This window comes from Mesoplodon mirus (assembly GCF_964341445.2).
Source record: "Mesoplodon mirus genome assembly, contig: HAP1_SCAFFOLD_1251, whole genome shotgun sequence".
In the NCBI taxonomy this organism is placed as follows: Eukaryota; Metazoa; Chordata; class Mammalia; order Artiodactyla; family Ziphiidae; genus Mesoplodon; species Mesoplodon mirus.
Window position 1 is genome coordinate 44,389 of NW_028294835.1, and position 17,743 is coordinate 62,131.

Sequence of the window (17,743 nt, forward strand, 5' to 3'; positions counted from 1 at the left end):
GAAAGGGGAGGAAAGGGGTAAAAACTGAGGAAAGAGGAAGGAACGTGGCCCAGGGCTAGGAAGGCCAGAAGAGATTTATGGATTTATGAAAGGAAGCAGGAGTGAGGAGGAAATGGCAGAAGTAAAGAGCAGGGTCAGAGGTCAGGGCTGAAAGAACAAAATGTGAGTAGAGTTGAAGATGACGGAAGGTGAGTCTAGGTTTACTAGGAGAAATAGAAAAAGTCTCTTGGGGAGGTTGGCCTTAAGTCTCACAACCACCACACAGGTATTTAAGAAAACAAGAGGTTCAGGACACATCTCGGAAAGGTTTGAGTTGCCTTATGCAGGTGTGATTATAGTGGGGGTATAGGGAAATCTACCAGAGAGGTGGCTAGGGCTCAGAGTTATCCTAGGGGATAGGGCCTGGTATGTAAATCACCATGTACTCAACACCTAAGCACCAGGGCAGCTAATGCACTATTCAGTTAATCCTGGCAACGACAGGCAAGGCCAGTATTCCTGTGCCACTTCACTTAGAGACGTGCAGCAAAGGGCTGAGGTCACATCGCATGTGGAGGTACAAGGCCTCAATTTGAGGCCCAAATGCCTCTGAAGTCCTCAGTATTTGCAAGTGCCTGCAGGCGTCCAACCTGGCTTTCAGAGCACAGCATGCTGAGGTTACTGCTGGACGACATCAAACTTCTGGACAGGCCTAAGTATTAACTTGAGGGGCTTCCTCCATTGACCAGGGGGTGTGCCACCTTCTGTAAACATCACCATCAACTGAAACGCACGAGAAAATTCCGACGGAAGCGTCCACTCTCACGGGTGAGAGCGGTGGGTGCACGCGCACTGGGTAGCCGCTCCAACAGCCACAGGACGCAGGCGCCCAGCGGTTCAGGGGCTCCCTGGGAGGCCTCGTGGGGCAGCTCGAGGGAGTGAGGTTGGGAGAGAGCGGCAGGGGTGGGCGTCAAAAGGAATGACGTGGGGAGAAGGGAGAGATGGAGGCAGTGGATAGTGGATAGTGAAAATGGGAAAACTGGCAATTTTCATTTTCAAAATTATTTTTTTGAGATGTCATTCACATGCCATAAAATTCACCACCTGAGACCGCAGATTCAGTGTCATTTCGTACATTCTCAAGCCTATGCAACCATCACCATCATCTATCCCATCACGTTTCCAACACCCCACAAAGAAGCCCCCATAACCATCAGCAGGCCCTCTTCATCCCCTCCTCCTTCAGTCCCTGCAACCACACATTTCCTTTCTGTCACTATGGTTTTGCCTTTTCTGGACATTTCATGAAATAATACAAATGTGACCACTGTGTGGGGCTTCTTTCACTTAGCATAATGTTTTCAAGTTCGTCCGTGTCGTAGCGCGTGTCAGTACTTCATTCCTTTTTATGACTGTGTAATATTTCACACATACACCACATTTAAAATATCCATTCATCCATCGATGGGCATTTCGGTTTTTTACACTAATAATCTCCATTTATTGACAGTGTATTCTGTGCCAGGCAGCACCAGGCTAAGTTACTGACCTTATTTCACAGATAAAGAGGCTTGGAGAGTGTGAAGAGTTTGCCCAAGATTAAGAGCTGGCAATTGGGGGAACTGGGGTTTGAACTCAGGTGAACTTCAGAGGTAATAAATTCACATGACAGAACATTAGAAAAGGTACACAAGGGCACTCAAAGAAAAGTCACCCTTTTCCCCACATTCCCCAGCCACACATTTCCCTCCTCAGAGACATCTGCTTTTGCCGTGCCGTGGAATCTTCCAGAGAATTACTTATACCTCAACATGTATGTATCACAATTTATTGACTAATCTGTCCCACTGATTTGAAATGTCACTTTTATGGTATAATAGATTCTTATATGTACTTATGTTACTCTTTTCAGAGCTGTCCTGACTCTTTTTTGCCTATCTTTTATGTTTGCCATTTCTCTAAACTTCTTTTTATCTTCTTTTTGATTTAAAAAACTGTTTCCTTTTCTTGTTTGTTTCTCTTAAGGCATTATCCATTATGTTCATTCACTCGTATGATTTTATTTAATTTATTTCTGTTTGGCAGTGTCGGGTATTAGTTGCCGCACGTGGTCTCTCCGTTGAAGTGCGTGGGCTCTTTCTTGCGGCTCGTGGGCTCTTTAGTTGTGGCGCGTGGGCTCCATAGCACATAGGCTCAGTAGTTGCGGTGTGCAGGCTTGGCTGCCCTGCGGCATGTGGGATCTCAGTTTCTCAACCAGGGAAGTCCCCACTCTTGTATTATTTTAAACTTAGTCAGCTTTTCTGAATTTTTTTTTCTTTTATTTTGAATTCTGTCCTGAGTTCTATCATCTTACCTAATTCTGGTTTATGCTGTTCGTTCATCTGATTTTTTATTATGGTAAAATATACATAAAACCAAATTTAGTATTTCAAACATTTTCAATTATACAATTCAGTTACATTAGATACATTCACAGTGCTGTACAACCATCAGCACTATCCAAATTCAAAAGAATTATGTCAAGGTCTTCCCTGGTGGCACAGTGGTTGAGAGTCCACCTGCCGGTGCAGGGGACACGGGTTCGTGTCCCGGTCCGGGAGGATCCCTAATGCCGTGGAGGGCTAGGCCTGTGAGCCATGGCCGCTGAGCCTGTGTGTCCGGAGCCTGTGCTCTTCAACGGGAGAGGCCACAACAGTGAGAGGCCCGTGTACCAGAAAAAAAAAGAAAGAAAGAAAGAAAAAGAAAGTCTAAACCACTAAATTCAATCATACAGGAATATAACATTTAAAAAAAATTTCTTTGGCTGTGCAGCATGTGGGATCGTAGCTCCCCAACTAGGGATTGAACCCATGCCTGCTGCATTGGAAGCACAGAGTCTTAACCACTGGACCACCAGGGAAGTCCCAGGAATATAACTTTTAGAGGAGAAGTTATAAACCCCTTGGTTATATGAACTGCAGATTTTTAGTAAGAAGTCATGTATTTTAAATGACTTGGAGCTTTAAAGAAAGGAAGGAAGGAAGAAAAAGGGACTTCCTTGGTTGTGCAGTGCATATAATATCAAAAATAAATAAATTAATTAAATAAATTTTAAAAAGAAAAAAATGCTGAAATCCACTGACTAATTATTCAGGCTGTTATATCTCACCATTTCCAGATACATTCCTTTATAAACTTTTAGCAAAAAGTTATCTTATGTCAGAAAAAATGAATTACAAACTTTTCTCTTTTTCCAAAATTTGCGAAATTCCCCTACACTTCTACCTTCAAATTTTATAAAAACGGAAAAGTAGTGACAACCCTTATACTTATATCCAATTGCATCATCTGGCCACATGCCTTCTACATCAATCAAATAACTACAAAACAACAAAATTCGAGTCATTTGTAAATAAAAAGGAAAGAAAATCAAGCTTTTGCAAAAAACGTACAATTTCGCTTTACAAATATAGGTAGAAAAATCCTAAAGAAACATCAGCACATCTAATCGATAATTATTAAAGAATGATATACACCATGACTACCAAAAGGCGTTATTCCAAGGACTCAAGGGTAACGCAACTTTAGAAAATCTATTAATATAACTATTTACATTAATACAACAATTTAATTAATAAATGAAAGAGAATAAAATACAGGACCAAACTGGCAGATGGTAAAAAGTTATCTGTTAACATGCAACAGTCAGTTTCGGTGAAAATGCTCTGTACGCTAAAAACAGGAGACTTAATAGGACAGAGTATTCATCAAGAACCAACAAATAACAAAAGACAAATTAGGATAAATATGAACATCATATCTAAAAAACCCTATCCAACCAACCATAGGAGCCAGAAACTTAGGAATCACCATCACTGACGGCTATTTCTCCCTCGCCCTCATCCTCAACCCACCAGCAGTGCTAACAATGATACTGCCTACATACCTCTAGAATCTGTCCACATCTTTCCACCACAATGACCACCATACCCTGGTCCCAGCCACCATTATGCCCAATTTCTACAAAAGTCTCCTAACTTGTTTCCTCGCTTCCACTCTTTCTCCCTGCAGTGCCTTCTCCACGCGGTAGCAAAATGATAGGTTGAAAATGCAACTGGGGATGTTCCACACACTCACCTTCAACAAAAAAAGTTCAACGCTTTTCTATTACTCTTAAAGTCTGAAACCTTAAACAGAAGCGTGCACGATCGAGCTCCTGGTGGTGTGGGCACTTGTGCTCTTAGCGGCTCTCCCCTCCAGTGCCGCCAGGGGAAAGGGCAGAAGGACGCAGAGGCGCTGCTGCCAGAGCTGCCGCCTCCTGTGGGAGCTGCACAGCCAGCAACCTTGCTCCACTTGGCTGGGCAGGGACCCCGTCCAGTACAGTTAGTTCCCCCGACAGCACTGGGGCCAGGCCAGGGGAGAAGGGCCAGCTGTCCTGCCAAGAAGCTCATCACCCTCAAGGCAAACACCTCCAACCCTCAGACCCCGGGATATTCAGAAGCGCTAGACGGTCCAGGCTCGCATTCTCACCTGTGCGCCTCAGGGCGTGACGTGTACTCTGCGCATGCGCCACCCCTCCCTAAACTATTGCGTCCCGCAAACGCAAGCCCATTGTTCGCTCACAGGTTGCAGAGCTATAAATACCGGCAACAGCCCAAACGGTGCGCACTTCGCTTTTGGCCGTGTTGGCAACTGAAGGAGAATGCTCGGAGCCCAGCTCTCTCTCCAAGGACCGATCTCACCCAAGTTCTCTACGGGCAGTTACTTAGGTAGGCCCTGCCCCGGGCACTGGGGGACCAGCACCTGCCAGGAGGGCTCGGCTGCCCCCAGCCCACTCCCCGCGCCCACCGACTTCCCGTGGCCGGCCCGGGTCACCCAGCTGTCTATGGCCGGCTATCCACTCGCAGGCCAGCCCACAAGTGCCCAGTGACTCTGCATCTGTGCTTTGCCACAGAGTCTCTGAGACCCCATTCTACCATCCCGCAGGCCCTGCGCTCCTTTCTGGGGGTCCGTATCTCCATCTGCAGGCGAGGCCATCGGAAGGAGGCGGTGATGGGTGCTCTCACCTCCATGATGTCCCGCAGCTCAGGGTCCGCAGTGGACACAGTCACTGTCAGTGTGGCGCGGGGGCAGCCAGTGCCGCCCACGACGCCCAGCTGTGTCCCAAGCTGCAGCACAGAGCAGACGGTGTTGAGGGCCCTGGGAGAGAGCGGGAAAGGGATGGCCAAGCAGGAGGACGTCCCCATCATTATTGGTGGTGGTGCTATAACCACTTTACAGACGAGCAATCTGAAGGAATCAGATCGCTTGTTTCTTTCCAAAAGCACGTCAGAAATTCACTTTCGGGTAATCCTTTTGAGGTAGGATGAGAAACCAGGCTTGAAGAGGGTAAAAATGACTCTTTAAATTTACCACTTGGGCTGAGCTATATGTGAACTCTAGGTAAGAGCGTGGGAACTGCACAAGCAAAGTGAGACACTGAAGATCACAAGGGTAATTAATAGCCGTACTGTTTTCTAACGGACAAAGAAAATGCCTGTATTATAAGTTCTATTTCTCCTGCTTTCTGGCAGCGTCATGCTCAGAGCAGCGTCCTGGCAAGGAAGTCAGGATACTTAGGTTCTGAAACCTGGTAAGGATACTAACATAATGAGAGAACTTGAACAAGTCAACCTGACCTCTCTGAGCCTCCGTTTCCTTCCTCATGAAGTGAGACTGTGAAAATAGAAGTTCTCTAAGGCCCTCCTAGTTCTAAAATGCTTCCAGTCTAGGAAACAGCATAGAAGTCAATACTAGTGCAGGCTGAAGGGAAAGATAGGGCAGGGAGAAGGTTGCTTCCATCCTAGAGAACAATGTCTGAACCATACCACTTGGGTCTTCTGCCCATCTGTGCCCAAGATGGGAGCACAGGCAGTTAATACAGAAGAGTGTAAAACTGCTCAGTCCTTACAACCATCATAACTGTCTGATTTTTGGATTCTCAGTAAGTATTGACAGTAGAGGTGTCCTGATAGCAAGAACCTTCCTCAAGCATAGTGAGAATTTATCAGTCTCCCTGATTTTTTCGTCACCCCCTTGTTCTTACAGAAAATTGCCAAAATCCATCTGTACTTGGAACTCTGAATTCTCTGCAGCACTCTCTTCCTGTGGTGAGCAATGCAGCTTCCCTAACAGCAAGTGTCTGCAACTTCTCCAGAGTCTCTGCTCCTGCCGTCAGTTCGGCATCAGCTACGGCCACCTCTTTCCAGACACACATGGGTAGTGCCTACCTTCCCCAACATTCTAGCACAACTATGTTATCTGGAGTTACTGACCAGAGCCAGATCTCCACTTCAGCTGCATCCTATCCAGGTGTTTCTGAGTGGGGCATCACAGGAAGCACTGAAAAGAATTCTTCTTCACTCGGAGACTTTACTCTGGCACTCACTGACCAGCACACAGCTGCTTCCTCCATGCTTATGGCAGCCCAGTATGATAAAACTGCAGACACCAATACCATGGCCCCTCTATATCCATCACTTTCTGCCAGCCTTGCTCAGGGAACGCCATCTCAGATTCCAAATCAGGGACATAGCCTGTCACTTCCCTACCAGGAAGGAAGCCAGGTATCTTACTATAACCACGGCACACTGGGGTCTTTACTGTATGGAGAACTTGGCTCCTGCCTGCAGTCCTATGGCTCTGTGTCATACACAGGAAGTAGGGCCTCTGTGCAACCAGAAATGGTAATGGTACTAAAGGAGATTCAGCCCACCAATATCTTACCACCAGCTTCCACCTCTGGAATCTACTACCCTGTGTCTGCGCACCACATCACAGAAACAAGTTTTCCAGGTGAGTACAAACAGCAAGAAAGTTGAACAATGAGGTCAGCATTCAAAAATGGGGTCAAATCTACAGCTGGGAAGTGGTGTATAGACAGGTAGCATTTAGATCCTGAGTCTTTAATAACCACTACCTTTGCTCAGGGCTGTCTGTATTTAGACTCTACATAAGAACACCTAGGGCTTCCCTGGTGGTGCAGTGGTTAAGAATCCGCCTGCCAATGCAGGGGACACGGGTTCGAGCCCTGGGCTGGGAAGATCCCACATGCCATGGAGCAACTAAGAGTAGCCCAGCAACTAAGAAGATCCAGTGAAGCCAAAAAAAATACATACATAGAATAAATAAGTTCAAAACATAAATAAATGAGTATAAATTTTTTAAAAAAGAACACCTACTGCAGGTGGGAAGGTGGGAGGGACACTGTAAAGGTCATCTATGCTACATGTACAAGAACCCCAAGAGCATACCAATAGGTACCACATTTTTCACCGCTGTAGCCGATCATTCCCCCTGTACTACCACACTGTATCTCTCCCTTCCCTAATCTACTGCCAGAGTCTCTTTGGAAGGTGTTTCAGAACTCTTGTTATGATAGTGCCAGTTTAACTGTCCTCACTTCCTTAATATATACCAGGATTTAAGACCTTAGGGTCCGAGATCCTGTCCAGAGCAAGCAGGCTAAGACTCTGTCTTTGTTTATCTATTTCATCAGGAAGGGCTCTACTCCCTCTCCTAGTTCATGGTGTGAAGTGTTCTTAGCCTCTCAGGAACGTGGGGAGAATTGAACGGACTCTATATGAGAATGCTAGGCTTTGTAAAACATTTCATTTTTGAAAAATAAGACTCATTTTCTAATTGACTTATAACAATCCTGTGAAATACAAAGAAAACCAAGAATCAGTGACAGGAAATGATCACCAGTAAGAATTACAACAGTCACCACTTATCTCGTAGCATAGAACACTGTCCATGGTCCTTAAGAAGAGTTAGTAGAAATGCCTTGCCCATCTTGCCCCTAAACACCAACACAGCGATCATAGACCTTGAAAGGTACATGATTGCTGTGTTGGTGTTTAGGGGGAGCATCTCACTTACGAGGGACTGACTTCTACCTTGACTCCTTTGTAGGGATGGAGACTTCCCTGGTGATGAAAACTTCCCTGGGATGGCAACCTCCAATCCAGACATTTTGTGTGACACAAACTCAAGAACTCCCCGAGTCCTGCAGGAGCAGAAGTATTCAGATACTTGAGAGAAATCCACCACCCGAACTTGGGGACATTTCAGGGACAGCTCCAGTCCAGAGTGCCAGTAGTCTCCTGGCCCTGCCTCCAGCTCCAAGGCAGGGACAAATAGAGAGTAAGAACTTGGAGGCTAGTACAACCAAGCTTTCAAAGCCTCTGGATGCCTACCAGATCCCAAGAGAAAACCAAGAGCTTCCACTACTCCCTTCAGAAATCCCTGATATTCACCAGCTCCCGGGCTGCACTGACCCCGTCAGCCAAGAGGAGCAGCCTGGTTCTGAAAATGCTCATCTGGGAAAGGACAGCCTGAGTCTTGAGGACCTAGGGACACTTGAAAATGGGATGGAATCTAGCAGTGGTTTTGCAGACACTACTACACTGGCGGAGCATAGTCACCTTCCCCAGCTCTTTAATTCATTGAAAGATCTTCATCAATCCAAAGGTCCCAACGTGATCAAAGCCAAAGACACCAGGGTCATTAAAGTGAATCAGGTGCAGGAAAAGCCAAGTGTCATAAAGGATCCCTCTGATCAACCCAGGAAGAACAAACATAAAGCCTCTGAGCCTATCAGTGGTGCTCCCAAGGCCAAAATCCAGCCAAAGAATCCACAGTGCCTGTTAGGGGGAGAAGTGGTTCTATGCAATGCTGCAGTCAGTGGCAGGGCTCCTGTGAACACGGCCAAGCATTCTAAAGGCAACCCTCAGGAAGCTGCATCCAGAAAGATCAGCAAAACTAAGAGCCACGGGCAGGAAAAGACCACAAGGACCAGAGGAAGAAAGAAGGCTGAAGAGAAGAAGCAGTCAGGGAACAAAGTCAAGGCAGAAGAGAAGCCAACAATTCCCAAGACGAAGCGAAAGGAACACCAAACTGAGCTTATCCATGAGAGCATTAAAAAGCCTCGAACCTCCCTAGGCATGCGCATGCTGGAGTCTGTGAAGGTTTTTCATGCACTGGGGAAGAAGAATGATAAGAGAACTGGGCTCTCTTCCTGTCGGGTCTTGGGAAATTCAAGCAACCCTAAAGACCCCCAGCCACCCCCAGCTATCCAGCCATGGCGGCGTACCCCACGTGAGGGTAAGAGTCCTGAGAAAACTCAAGTCAAAGCCCAGAAACCAGACAGCAGTGCTGAAAAACAGTGTCCATCTCCATCCCAGTATGAGCTGCCTCCACCTAAGAAGGTCAAGTTTTCTGCCTGGGACAAGCCTCAAGCTCGACCTGCTCCTCGGAGGCCACAGTCTCTGGCCTCACATCGGCCTGCTGTGGCGGACCGTGCCCAGCCTGCTTCTTCTAACTCAGCTCAACCTGCTGCAGCCAGTTCATCCCAGCCAGCTCCTGCCTCTTTGCCAGGTCCTGCCAAACCAGCTCAGCCAACTGTGACCAACCCAACCCAACCGGGTTGGACCGCCCATATCCATCCTAGTGTCCCTCAGTCTGCTGCTCCTAGGCCTGCACCCTACAAGACTTCATCTTTCGCTTTTCTCCAGCGGGGGCCTATTCCCCCTGCTCTGACTAAGTGCCGGTCCCCACCCAAGCTCCAAACCCCATTTCTACTCCAAGACTTCAGCAAGCAACGAAGACCATGGAGGGAACCCAACGTTTCTGAGCCAGTCATGTCAAAGCCCATCGAACAAGAGCAGAGACCAGAGCGGGAGGCCATGAAGAGGCGGGCTCAACAAGAACGTGAGAATGCTGCCAAATACACCTCTTTGGGGAAACTGCAAGTTTTCATTGAGAGGCAAAAGGAAATGGAAATCGCTGACTACTACGGATATTTATAGTAAGAGCTGCTAGGATTGTTGGTGCCACCTTGGGCACCAGGTATAAATTCCTCTATTTATTCTCTAATTATATATTTCTGTTTTTATTTCTGTATATTTATTAAAACAATAAAACTGAATAAATGAATGTCATCGAATTAATAGACGAGTAATAAACCTTTTGAATTTTGAGATGCTGCTAACTGTGGCGTGCTTTAAGTTTTTGTGTTTTGTTTTGTTTTTGATGGGGTTGGAATCAAAGTCTGCATGAGAAAGGAAGCACTGAAAGTTGGATGGGAGAATGAAGGAAAGGGGAGGAAAGGGGTAAAAACTGAGGAAAGAGGAAGGAACGTGGCCCAGGGCTAGGAAGGCCAGAAGAGATTTATGGATTTATGAAAGGAAGCAGGAGTGAGGAGGAAATGGCAGAAGTAAAGAGCAGGGTCAGAGGTCAGGGCTGAAAGAACAAAATGTGAGTAGAGTTGAAGATGACGGAAGGTGAGTCTAGGTTTACTAGGAGAAATAGAAAAAGTCTCTTGGGGAGGTTGGCCTTAAGTCTCACAACCACCACACAGGTATTTAAGAAAACAAGAGGTTCAGGACACATCTCGGAAAGGTTTGAGTTGCCTTATGCAGGTGTGATTATAGTGGGGGTATAGGGAAATCTACCAGAGAGGTGGCTAGGGCTCAGAGTTATCCTAGGGGATAGGGCCTGGTATGTAAATCACCATGTACTCAACACCTAAGCACCAGGGCAGCTAATGCACTATTCAGTTAATCCTGGTAACGACAGGCAAGGCCAGTATTCCTGTGCCACTTCACTTAGAGACGTGCAGCAAAGGGCTGAGGTCACATCGCATGTGGAGGTACAAGGCCTCAATTTGAGGCCCAAATGCCTCTGAAGTCCTCAGTATTTGCAAGTGCCTGCAGGCGTCCAACCTGGCTTTCAGAGCACAGCATGCTGAGGTTACTGCTGGACGACATCAAACTTCTGGACAGGCCTAAGTATTAACTTGAGGGGCTTCCTCCATTGACCAGGGGATGTGCCACCTTCTGTAAACATCACCATCAACTGAAACGCACGAGAAAATTCCGACGGAAGCGTCCACTCTCACGGGTGAGAGCGGTGGGGGCACGCGCACTGGGTAGCCGCTCCAACAGCCACAGGACGCAGGCGCCCAGCGGTTCAGGGGCTCCCTGGGAGGCCTCGTGGGGCAGCTCGAGGGAGTGAGGTTGGGAGAGAGCGGCAGGGGTGGGCGTCAAAAGGAATGACGTGGGGAGAAGGGAGAGATGGAGGCAGTGGATAGTGGATAGTGAAAATGGGAAAACTGGCAATTTTCATTTTCAAAATTATTTTTTTGAGATGTCATTCACATGCCATAAAATTCACCACCTGAGACCGCAGATTCAGTGTCATTTCGTACATTCTCAAGCCTATGCAACCATCACCATCATCTATCCCATCACGTTTTCATCACCCCACAAAGAAGCCCCCATAACCATCAGCAGGCCCTCTTCATCCCCTCCTCCTTCAGTCCCTGCAACCACACATTTCCTTTCTATCACTATGGTTTTACCTTTTCTGGACATTTCATGAAATAATACAAATGTGACCACTGTGTGGGGCTTCTTTCACTTAGCATAATGTTTTCAAGTTCGTCCATGTCGTAGCACGTGTCAGTACTCCATTCCTTTTTATGACAGTGTAATATTTCACACATACACCACATTTAAAATATCCATTCATCCATCGATGGGCATTTCGGTTTTTTACACTAATAATCTCCATTTATTGACAGTGTATTCTGTGCCAGGCAGCACCAGGCTAAGTTACTGACCTTATTTCACAGATAAAGAGGCTTGGAGAGTGTGAAGAGTTTGCCCAAGATTAAGAGCTGGCAATTGGGGGAACTGGGGTTTGAACTCAGGTGAACTTCAGAGGTAATAAATTCACATGACAGAACATTAGAAAAGGTACACAAGGGCACTCAAAGAAAAGACACCCTTTTCCCCACGTTCCCCAGCCACACATTTCCCTCCTCAGAGACATCTGCTTTTGCCGTGCCGTGGAATCTTCCAGAGAATTACTTATACCTCAACATGTATGTTTCACAATTTATTGACTAATCTGTCCCACTGATTTGAAATGTCACTTTTATGGTATAATAGATTCTTATACGTACTTATGTTACTCTTTTCAGAGCTGTCCTGACTCTTTTTTGCCTATCTTTTATGTTTGCCATTTCTCTAAACTTTTTATCTTCTTTTTGATTTAAAAAACTGTTTCCTTTTCTTGTTTGTTTCTCTTAAGGCATTATCCATTATGTTCATTCACTCGTATGATTTTATTTAATTTATTTCTGTTTGGCAGTGTCGGGTATTAGTTGCAGCACGTGGTCTCTTCGTTGAAGTGCGTGGGCTCTTTCTTGCAGCTCGTGGGCTCTTTAGTTGTGGCGCGTGGGCTCCACAGCACATAGGCTCAGTAGTTGCAGCGTGCAGGCTTGGCTGCCCTGCGGCATGTGGGATCTCAGTTCCTCAACCAGGGAAGTCCCCACTCTTGTATTATTTTAAATTTAGTCAGCTTTTCTGAATTTTTTTTCTTTTATTTTGAATTCTGTCCTGAGTTCTATCATCTTACCTAATTCTGGTTTATGCTGTTCGTTCATCTGATTTTTTATTATGGTAAAATATACATAAAACCAAATTTAGTATTTCAACCATTTTCAATTATACAATTGAGTTACATTAGATACATTCACAGTGCTGTGCAACCATCAGCACTATCCAAATTCAAAAGAATTATGTCAAGGTCTTCCCTGGTGGCACAGTGGTTGAGAGTCCACCTGCCGGTGCAGGGGACACGGGTTCGTGTCCCGGTCCGGGAGGATCCCTAATGCCGTGGAGGGCTAGGCCTGTGAGCCATGGCCGCTGAGCCTGTGTGTCCGGAGCCTGTGCTCTTCAACGGGAGAGGCCACAACAGTGAGAGGCCCGTGTATCACAAAAAAAAAAAAAAAAAAAGAAAGAAAGAAAAGAAAGAAAGAAAAAGAAAGTCTAAACCACTAAATTCAATCATACAGGAATATAACATTTAAAAAAAATTTCTTTGGCTTTGCAGCATGTGGGATCATAGCTCCCCAACTAGGGATGGAACCCATGCCTGCTGTATTGGAAGCGCAGAGTCTTAACCACTGGACCACCAGGGAAGTCCCAGAATATAACTTTTAGAGGAGAAGTTATAAACCCCTTGGTTATATGAACTGCAGATTTTTAGTAAGAAGTCATGTATTTTAAACGACTTGGAGCTTTAAAGAAAGGAAGGAAGGAAGGAAGGAAGGAAGAAAAAGGGACTTCCTTGGTTGTGCAGTGCATAGAATATCAAAAATAAATAAATTAATTAAATAAATTTTAAAAAGAAAAAAATGCTGAAATCCACTGACTAATTATTCAGGCTGTTATATCTCACCATTTCCAGATACATTCCTTTATAAACTTTTAGCAAAAAGTTATCTTATGTCAGAAAAAATGAATTACAAACTTTTCTCTTTTTCCAAAATTTGCGAAATTCCCCTACACTTCTACCTTCAAATTTTATAAAAACGGAAAAGTAGTGACAACCCTTATACTTATATCCAATTGCATCATCTGGCCACATGCCTTCTACATCAATCAAATAACTACAAAACAACAAAATTCGAGTCATTTGTAAATAAAAAGGAAAGAAAATCAAGCTTTTGCAAAAAACGTACAATTTCGCTTTACAAATATAGGTAGAAAAATCCTAAAGAAACATCAGCACATCTAATCGATAATTATTAAAGAATGATATACACCATGACTACCAAAAGGCGTTATTCCAAGGACTCAAGGGTAACACAACTTTAGAAAATCTATTAATATAACTATTTACATTAATACAACAATTTAATTAATAAATGAAAGAGAATAAAATACAGGACCAAACTGGCAGATGGTAAAAAGTTATCTGTTAACATGCAACAGTCAGTTTCGGTGAAAATGCTCTGTACGCTAAAAACAGGAGACTTAATAGGACAGAGTATTCATCAAGAACCAACAAATAACAAAAGACAAATTAGGATAAATATGAACATCATATCTAAAAAACCCTATCCAACCAACCATAGGAGCCAGAAACTTAGGAATCACCATCACTGACGGCTATTTCTCCCTCGCCCTCATCCTCAACCCACCAGCAGTGCTAACAATGATACTGCCTACATACCTCTAGAATCTGTCCACATCTTTCCACCACAATGACCACCATACCCTGGTCCCAGCCACCATTATGCCCAATTTCTACAAAAGTCTCCTAACTTGTTTCCTCGCTTCCACTCTTTCTCCCTGCAGTGCCTTCTCCACGCGGTAGCAAAATGATAGGTTGAAAATGCAACTGGGGATGTTCCACACACTCACCTTCAACAAAAAAAGTTCAACGCTTTTCTATTACTCTTAAAGTCTGAAACCTTAAACAGAAGCGTGCACGATCGAGCTCCTGGTGGTGTGGGCACTTGTGCTCTTAGCGGCTCTCCCCTCCAGTGCCGCCAGGGGAAAGGGCAGAAGGACGCAGAGGCGCTGCTGCCAGAGCTGCCGCCTCCTGTGGGAGCTGCACAGCCAGCAACCTTGCTCCACTTGGCTGGGCAGGGACCCCGTCCAGTACAGTTAGTTCCCCCGACAGCACTGGGGCCAGGCCAGGGGAGAAGGGCCAGCTGTCCTGCCAAGAAGCTCATCACCCTCAAGGCAAACACCTCCAACCCTCAGACCCCGGGATATTCAGAAGCGCTAGACGGTCCAGGCTCGCATTCTCACCTGTGCGCCTCAGGGCGTGACGTGTACTCTGCGCATGCGCCACCCCTCCCTAAACTATTGCGTCCCGCAAACGCAAGCCCATTGTTCGCTCACAGGTTGCAGAGCTATAAATACCGGCAACAGCCCAAACGGTGCGCACTTCGCTTTTGGCCGTGTTGGCAACTGAAGGAGAATGCTCGGAGCCCAGCTCTCTCTCCAAGGACCGATCTCACCCAAGTTCTCTACGGGCAGTTACTTAGGTAGGCCCTGCCCCGGGCACTGGGGGACCAGCACCTGCCAGGAGGGCTCAGCTGCCCCCAGCCCGCTCCCCGCGCCCACCGACTTCCCGTGGCCGGCCCGGGTCACCCAGCTGTCTATGGCCGGCTATCCACTCGCAGGCCAGCCCACAAGTGCCCAGTGACTCTGCATCTGTGCTTTGCCACAGAGTCTCTGAGACCCCATTCTACCATCCCGCAGGCCCTGCGCTCCTTTCTGGGGGTCCGTATCTCCATCTGCAGGCGAGGCCATCGGAAGGAGGCGGTGATGGGTGCTCTCACCTCCATGATGTCCCGCAGCTCAGGGTCCGCAGTGGACACAGTCACTGTCAGTGTGGCGCGGGGGCAGCCAGTGCCGCCCACGACGCCCAGCTGTGTCCCAAGCTGCAGCACAGAGCAGACGGTGTTGAGGGCCCTGGGAGAGAGCGGGAAAGGGATGGCCAAGCAGGAGGACGTCCCCATCATTATTGGTGGTGGTGCTATAACCACTTTACAGACGAGCAATCTGAAGGAATCAGATCGCTTGTTTCTTTCCAAAAGCACGTCAGAAATTCACTTTCGGGTAATCCTTTTGAGGTAGGATGAGAAACCAGGCTTGAAGAGGGTAAAAATGACTCTTTAAATTTACCACTTGGGCTGAGCTATATGTGAACTCTAGGTAAGAGCGTGGGAACTGCACAAGCAAAGTGAGACACTGAAGATCACAAGGGTAATTAATAGCCGTACTGTTTTCTAACGGACAAAGAAAATGCCTGTATTATAAGTTCTATTTCTCCTGCTTTCTGGCAGTGTCATGCTCAGAGCAGCGTCCTGGCAAGGAAGTCAGGATACTTAGGTTCTGAAACCTGGTAAGGATACTAACATAATGAGAGAACTTGAACAAGTCAACCTGACCTCTCTGAGCCTCCGTTTCCTTCCTCATGAAGTGAGACTGGGAAAATAGAAGTTCTCTAAGGCCCTCCTAGTTCTAAAATGCTTCCAGTCTAGGAAACAGCATAGAAGTCAATACTAGTGCAGGCTGAAGGGAAAGATAGGGCAGGGAGAAGGTTGCTTCCATCCTAGAGAACAATGTCTGAACCATACCACTTGGGTCTTCTGCCCATCTGTGCCCAAGATGGGAGCACAGGCAGTTAATACAGAAGAGTGTAAAACTGCTCAGTCCTTACAACCATCATAACTGTCTGGTTTTTGGATTCTCAGTAAGTATTGACAGTAGAGGTGTCCTGATAGCAAGAACCTTCCTCAAGCATAGTGAGAATTTATCAGTCTCCCTGATTTTTTCGTCACCCCCTTGTTCTTACAGAAAATTGCCAAAATCCATCTGTACTTGGAACTCTGAATTCTCTGCAGCACTCTCTTCCTGTGGTGAGCAATGCAGCTTCCCTAACAGCAAGTGTCTGCAACTTCTCCAGAGTCTCTGCTCCTGCCGTCAGTTCGGCATCAGCTACGGCCACCTCTTTCCAGACACACATGGGTAGTGCCTACCTTCCCCAACATTCTAGCACAACTATGTTATCTGGAGTTACTGACCAGAGCCAGATCTCCACTTCAGCTGCATCCTATCCAGGTGTTTCTGAGTGGGGCATCACAGGAAGCACTGAAAAGAATTCTTCTTCACTCGGAGACTTTACTCTGGCACTCACTGACCAGCACACAGCTGCTTCCTCCATGCTTATGGCAGCCCAGTATGATAAAACTGCAGACACCAATACCATGGCCCCTCTATATCCATCACTTTCTGCCAGCCTTGCTCAGGGAACGCCATCTCAGATTCCAAATCAGGGACATAGCCTGTCACTTCCCTACCAGGAAGGAAGCCAGGTATCTTACTATAACCACGGCACACTGGGGTCTTTACTGTATGGAGAACTTGGCTCCTGCCTGCAGTCCTATGGCTCTGTGTCATACACAGGAAGTAGGGCCTCTGTGCAACCAGAAATGGTAATGGTACTAAAGGAGATTCAGCCCACCAATATCTTACCACCAGCTTCCACCTCTGGAATCTACTACCCTGTGTCTGCGCACCACATCACAGAAACAAGTTTTCCAGGTGAGTACAAACAGCAAGAAAGTTGAACAATGAGGTCAGCATTCAAAAATGGGGTCAAATCTACAGCTGGGAAGTGGTGTATAGACAGGTAGCATTTAGATCCTGAGTCTTTAATAACCACTACCTTTGCTCAGGGCTGTCTGTATTTAGACTCTACATAAGAACACCTAGGGCTTCCCTGGTGGTGCAGTGGTTAAGAATCCGCCTGCCAATGCAGGGGACACGGGTTCGAGCCCTGGGCTGGGAAGATCCCACATGCCATGGAGCAACTAAGAGTAGCCCAGCAACTAAGAAGATCCAGTGAAGCCAAAAAAAATACATACATAGAATAAATAAGTTCAAAACATAAATAAATGAGTATAAATTTTTTAAAAAAGAACACCTACTGCAGGTGGGAAGGTGGGAGGGACACTGTAAAGGTCATCTATGCTACATGTACAAGAACCCCAAGAGCATACCAATAGGTACCACATTTTTCACCGCTGTAGCCGATCATTCCCCCTGTACTACCACACTGTATCTCTCCCTTCCCTAATCTACTGCCAGAGTCTCTTTGGAAGGTGTTTCAGAACTCTTGTTATGATAGTGCCAGTTTAACTGTCCTCACTTCCTTAATATATACCAGGATTTAAGACCTTAGGGTCCGAGATCCTGTCCAGAGCAAGCAGGCTAAGACTCTGTCTTTGTTTATCTATTTCATCAGGAAGGGCTCTACTCCCTCTCCTAGTTCATGGTGTGAAGTGTTCTTAGCCTCTCAGGAACGTGGTGAGAATTGAACGGACTCTATATGAGAATGCTAGGCTTTGTAAAACATTTCATTTTTGAAAAATAAG

General features: G+C 46.3%; 3 protein-coding genes across 3 annotated transcripts; all 3 read left to right on the forward strand.

Moving 5' to 3' along the window:
- Window positions 1-3,495: 3,495 nt before the first annotated feature.
- LOC309797931 (uncharacterized protein C2orf78-like) lies at window positions 3,496-7,169 on the forward strand (the record flags this gene model as incomplete). The annotated part of the gene is made up of 4 exons (XM_082646303.1): window positions 3,496-3,531; window positions 4,219-4,278; window positions 5,043-5,145; window positions 6,046-7,169. 4 exons carry the CDS (start codon window positions 3,496-3,498, stop codon window positions 6,816-6,818), a joined length of 972 nt encoding a protein of 323 aa, XP_082502429.1. The 3' UTR covers window positions 6,819-7,169.
- Window positions 7,170-7,792: 623 nt separating this feature from the next.
- On the forward strand, window positions 7,793-10,494 carry LOC309797939 (uncharacterized protein C2orf78-like). The gene has a single exon (XM_082646309.1). The coding sequence runs from the start codon at window positions 7,914-7,916 to the stop codon at window positions 9,804-9,806; it is 1,893 nt and encodes a 630-aa protein (XP_082502435.1). The 5' UTR covers window positions 7,793-7,913; the 3' UTR covers window positions 9,807-10,494.
- Window positions 10,271-17,287, forward strand: LOC309797932 (uncharacterized protein C2orf78-like; the record flags this gene model as incomplete). Its single annotated transcript, XM_082646304.1, has 2 exons — window positions 10,271-10,280; window positions 16,164-17,287. The coding sequence occupies 2 exons, from the start codon at window positions 10,271-10,273 to the stop codon at window positions 16,934-16,936; spliced, it is 783 nt and encodes a 260-aa protein (XP_082502430.1). The 3' UTR covers window positions 16,937-17,287.
- Between the last annotated feature and the right edge of the window lie 456 nt (window positions 17,288-17,743).

What these genes read in the sequence shown, in the direction of transcription:
- LOC309797939 (XM_082646309.1), top strand. Translation starts at nt 7,914, where the DNA reads ATGGAGACTTCCCTGGTGATGAAAACTTCCCTGGGATGGCAACCTCCA.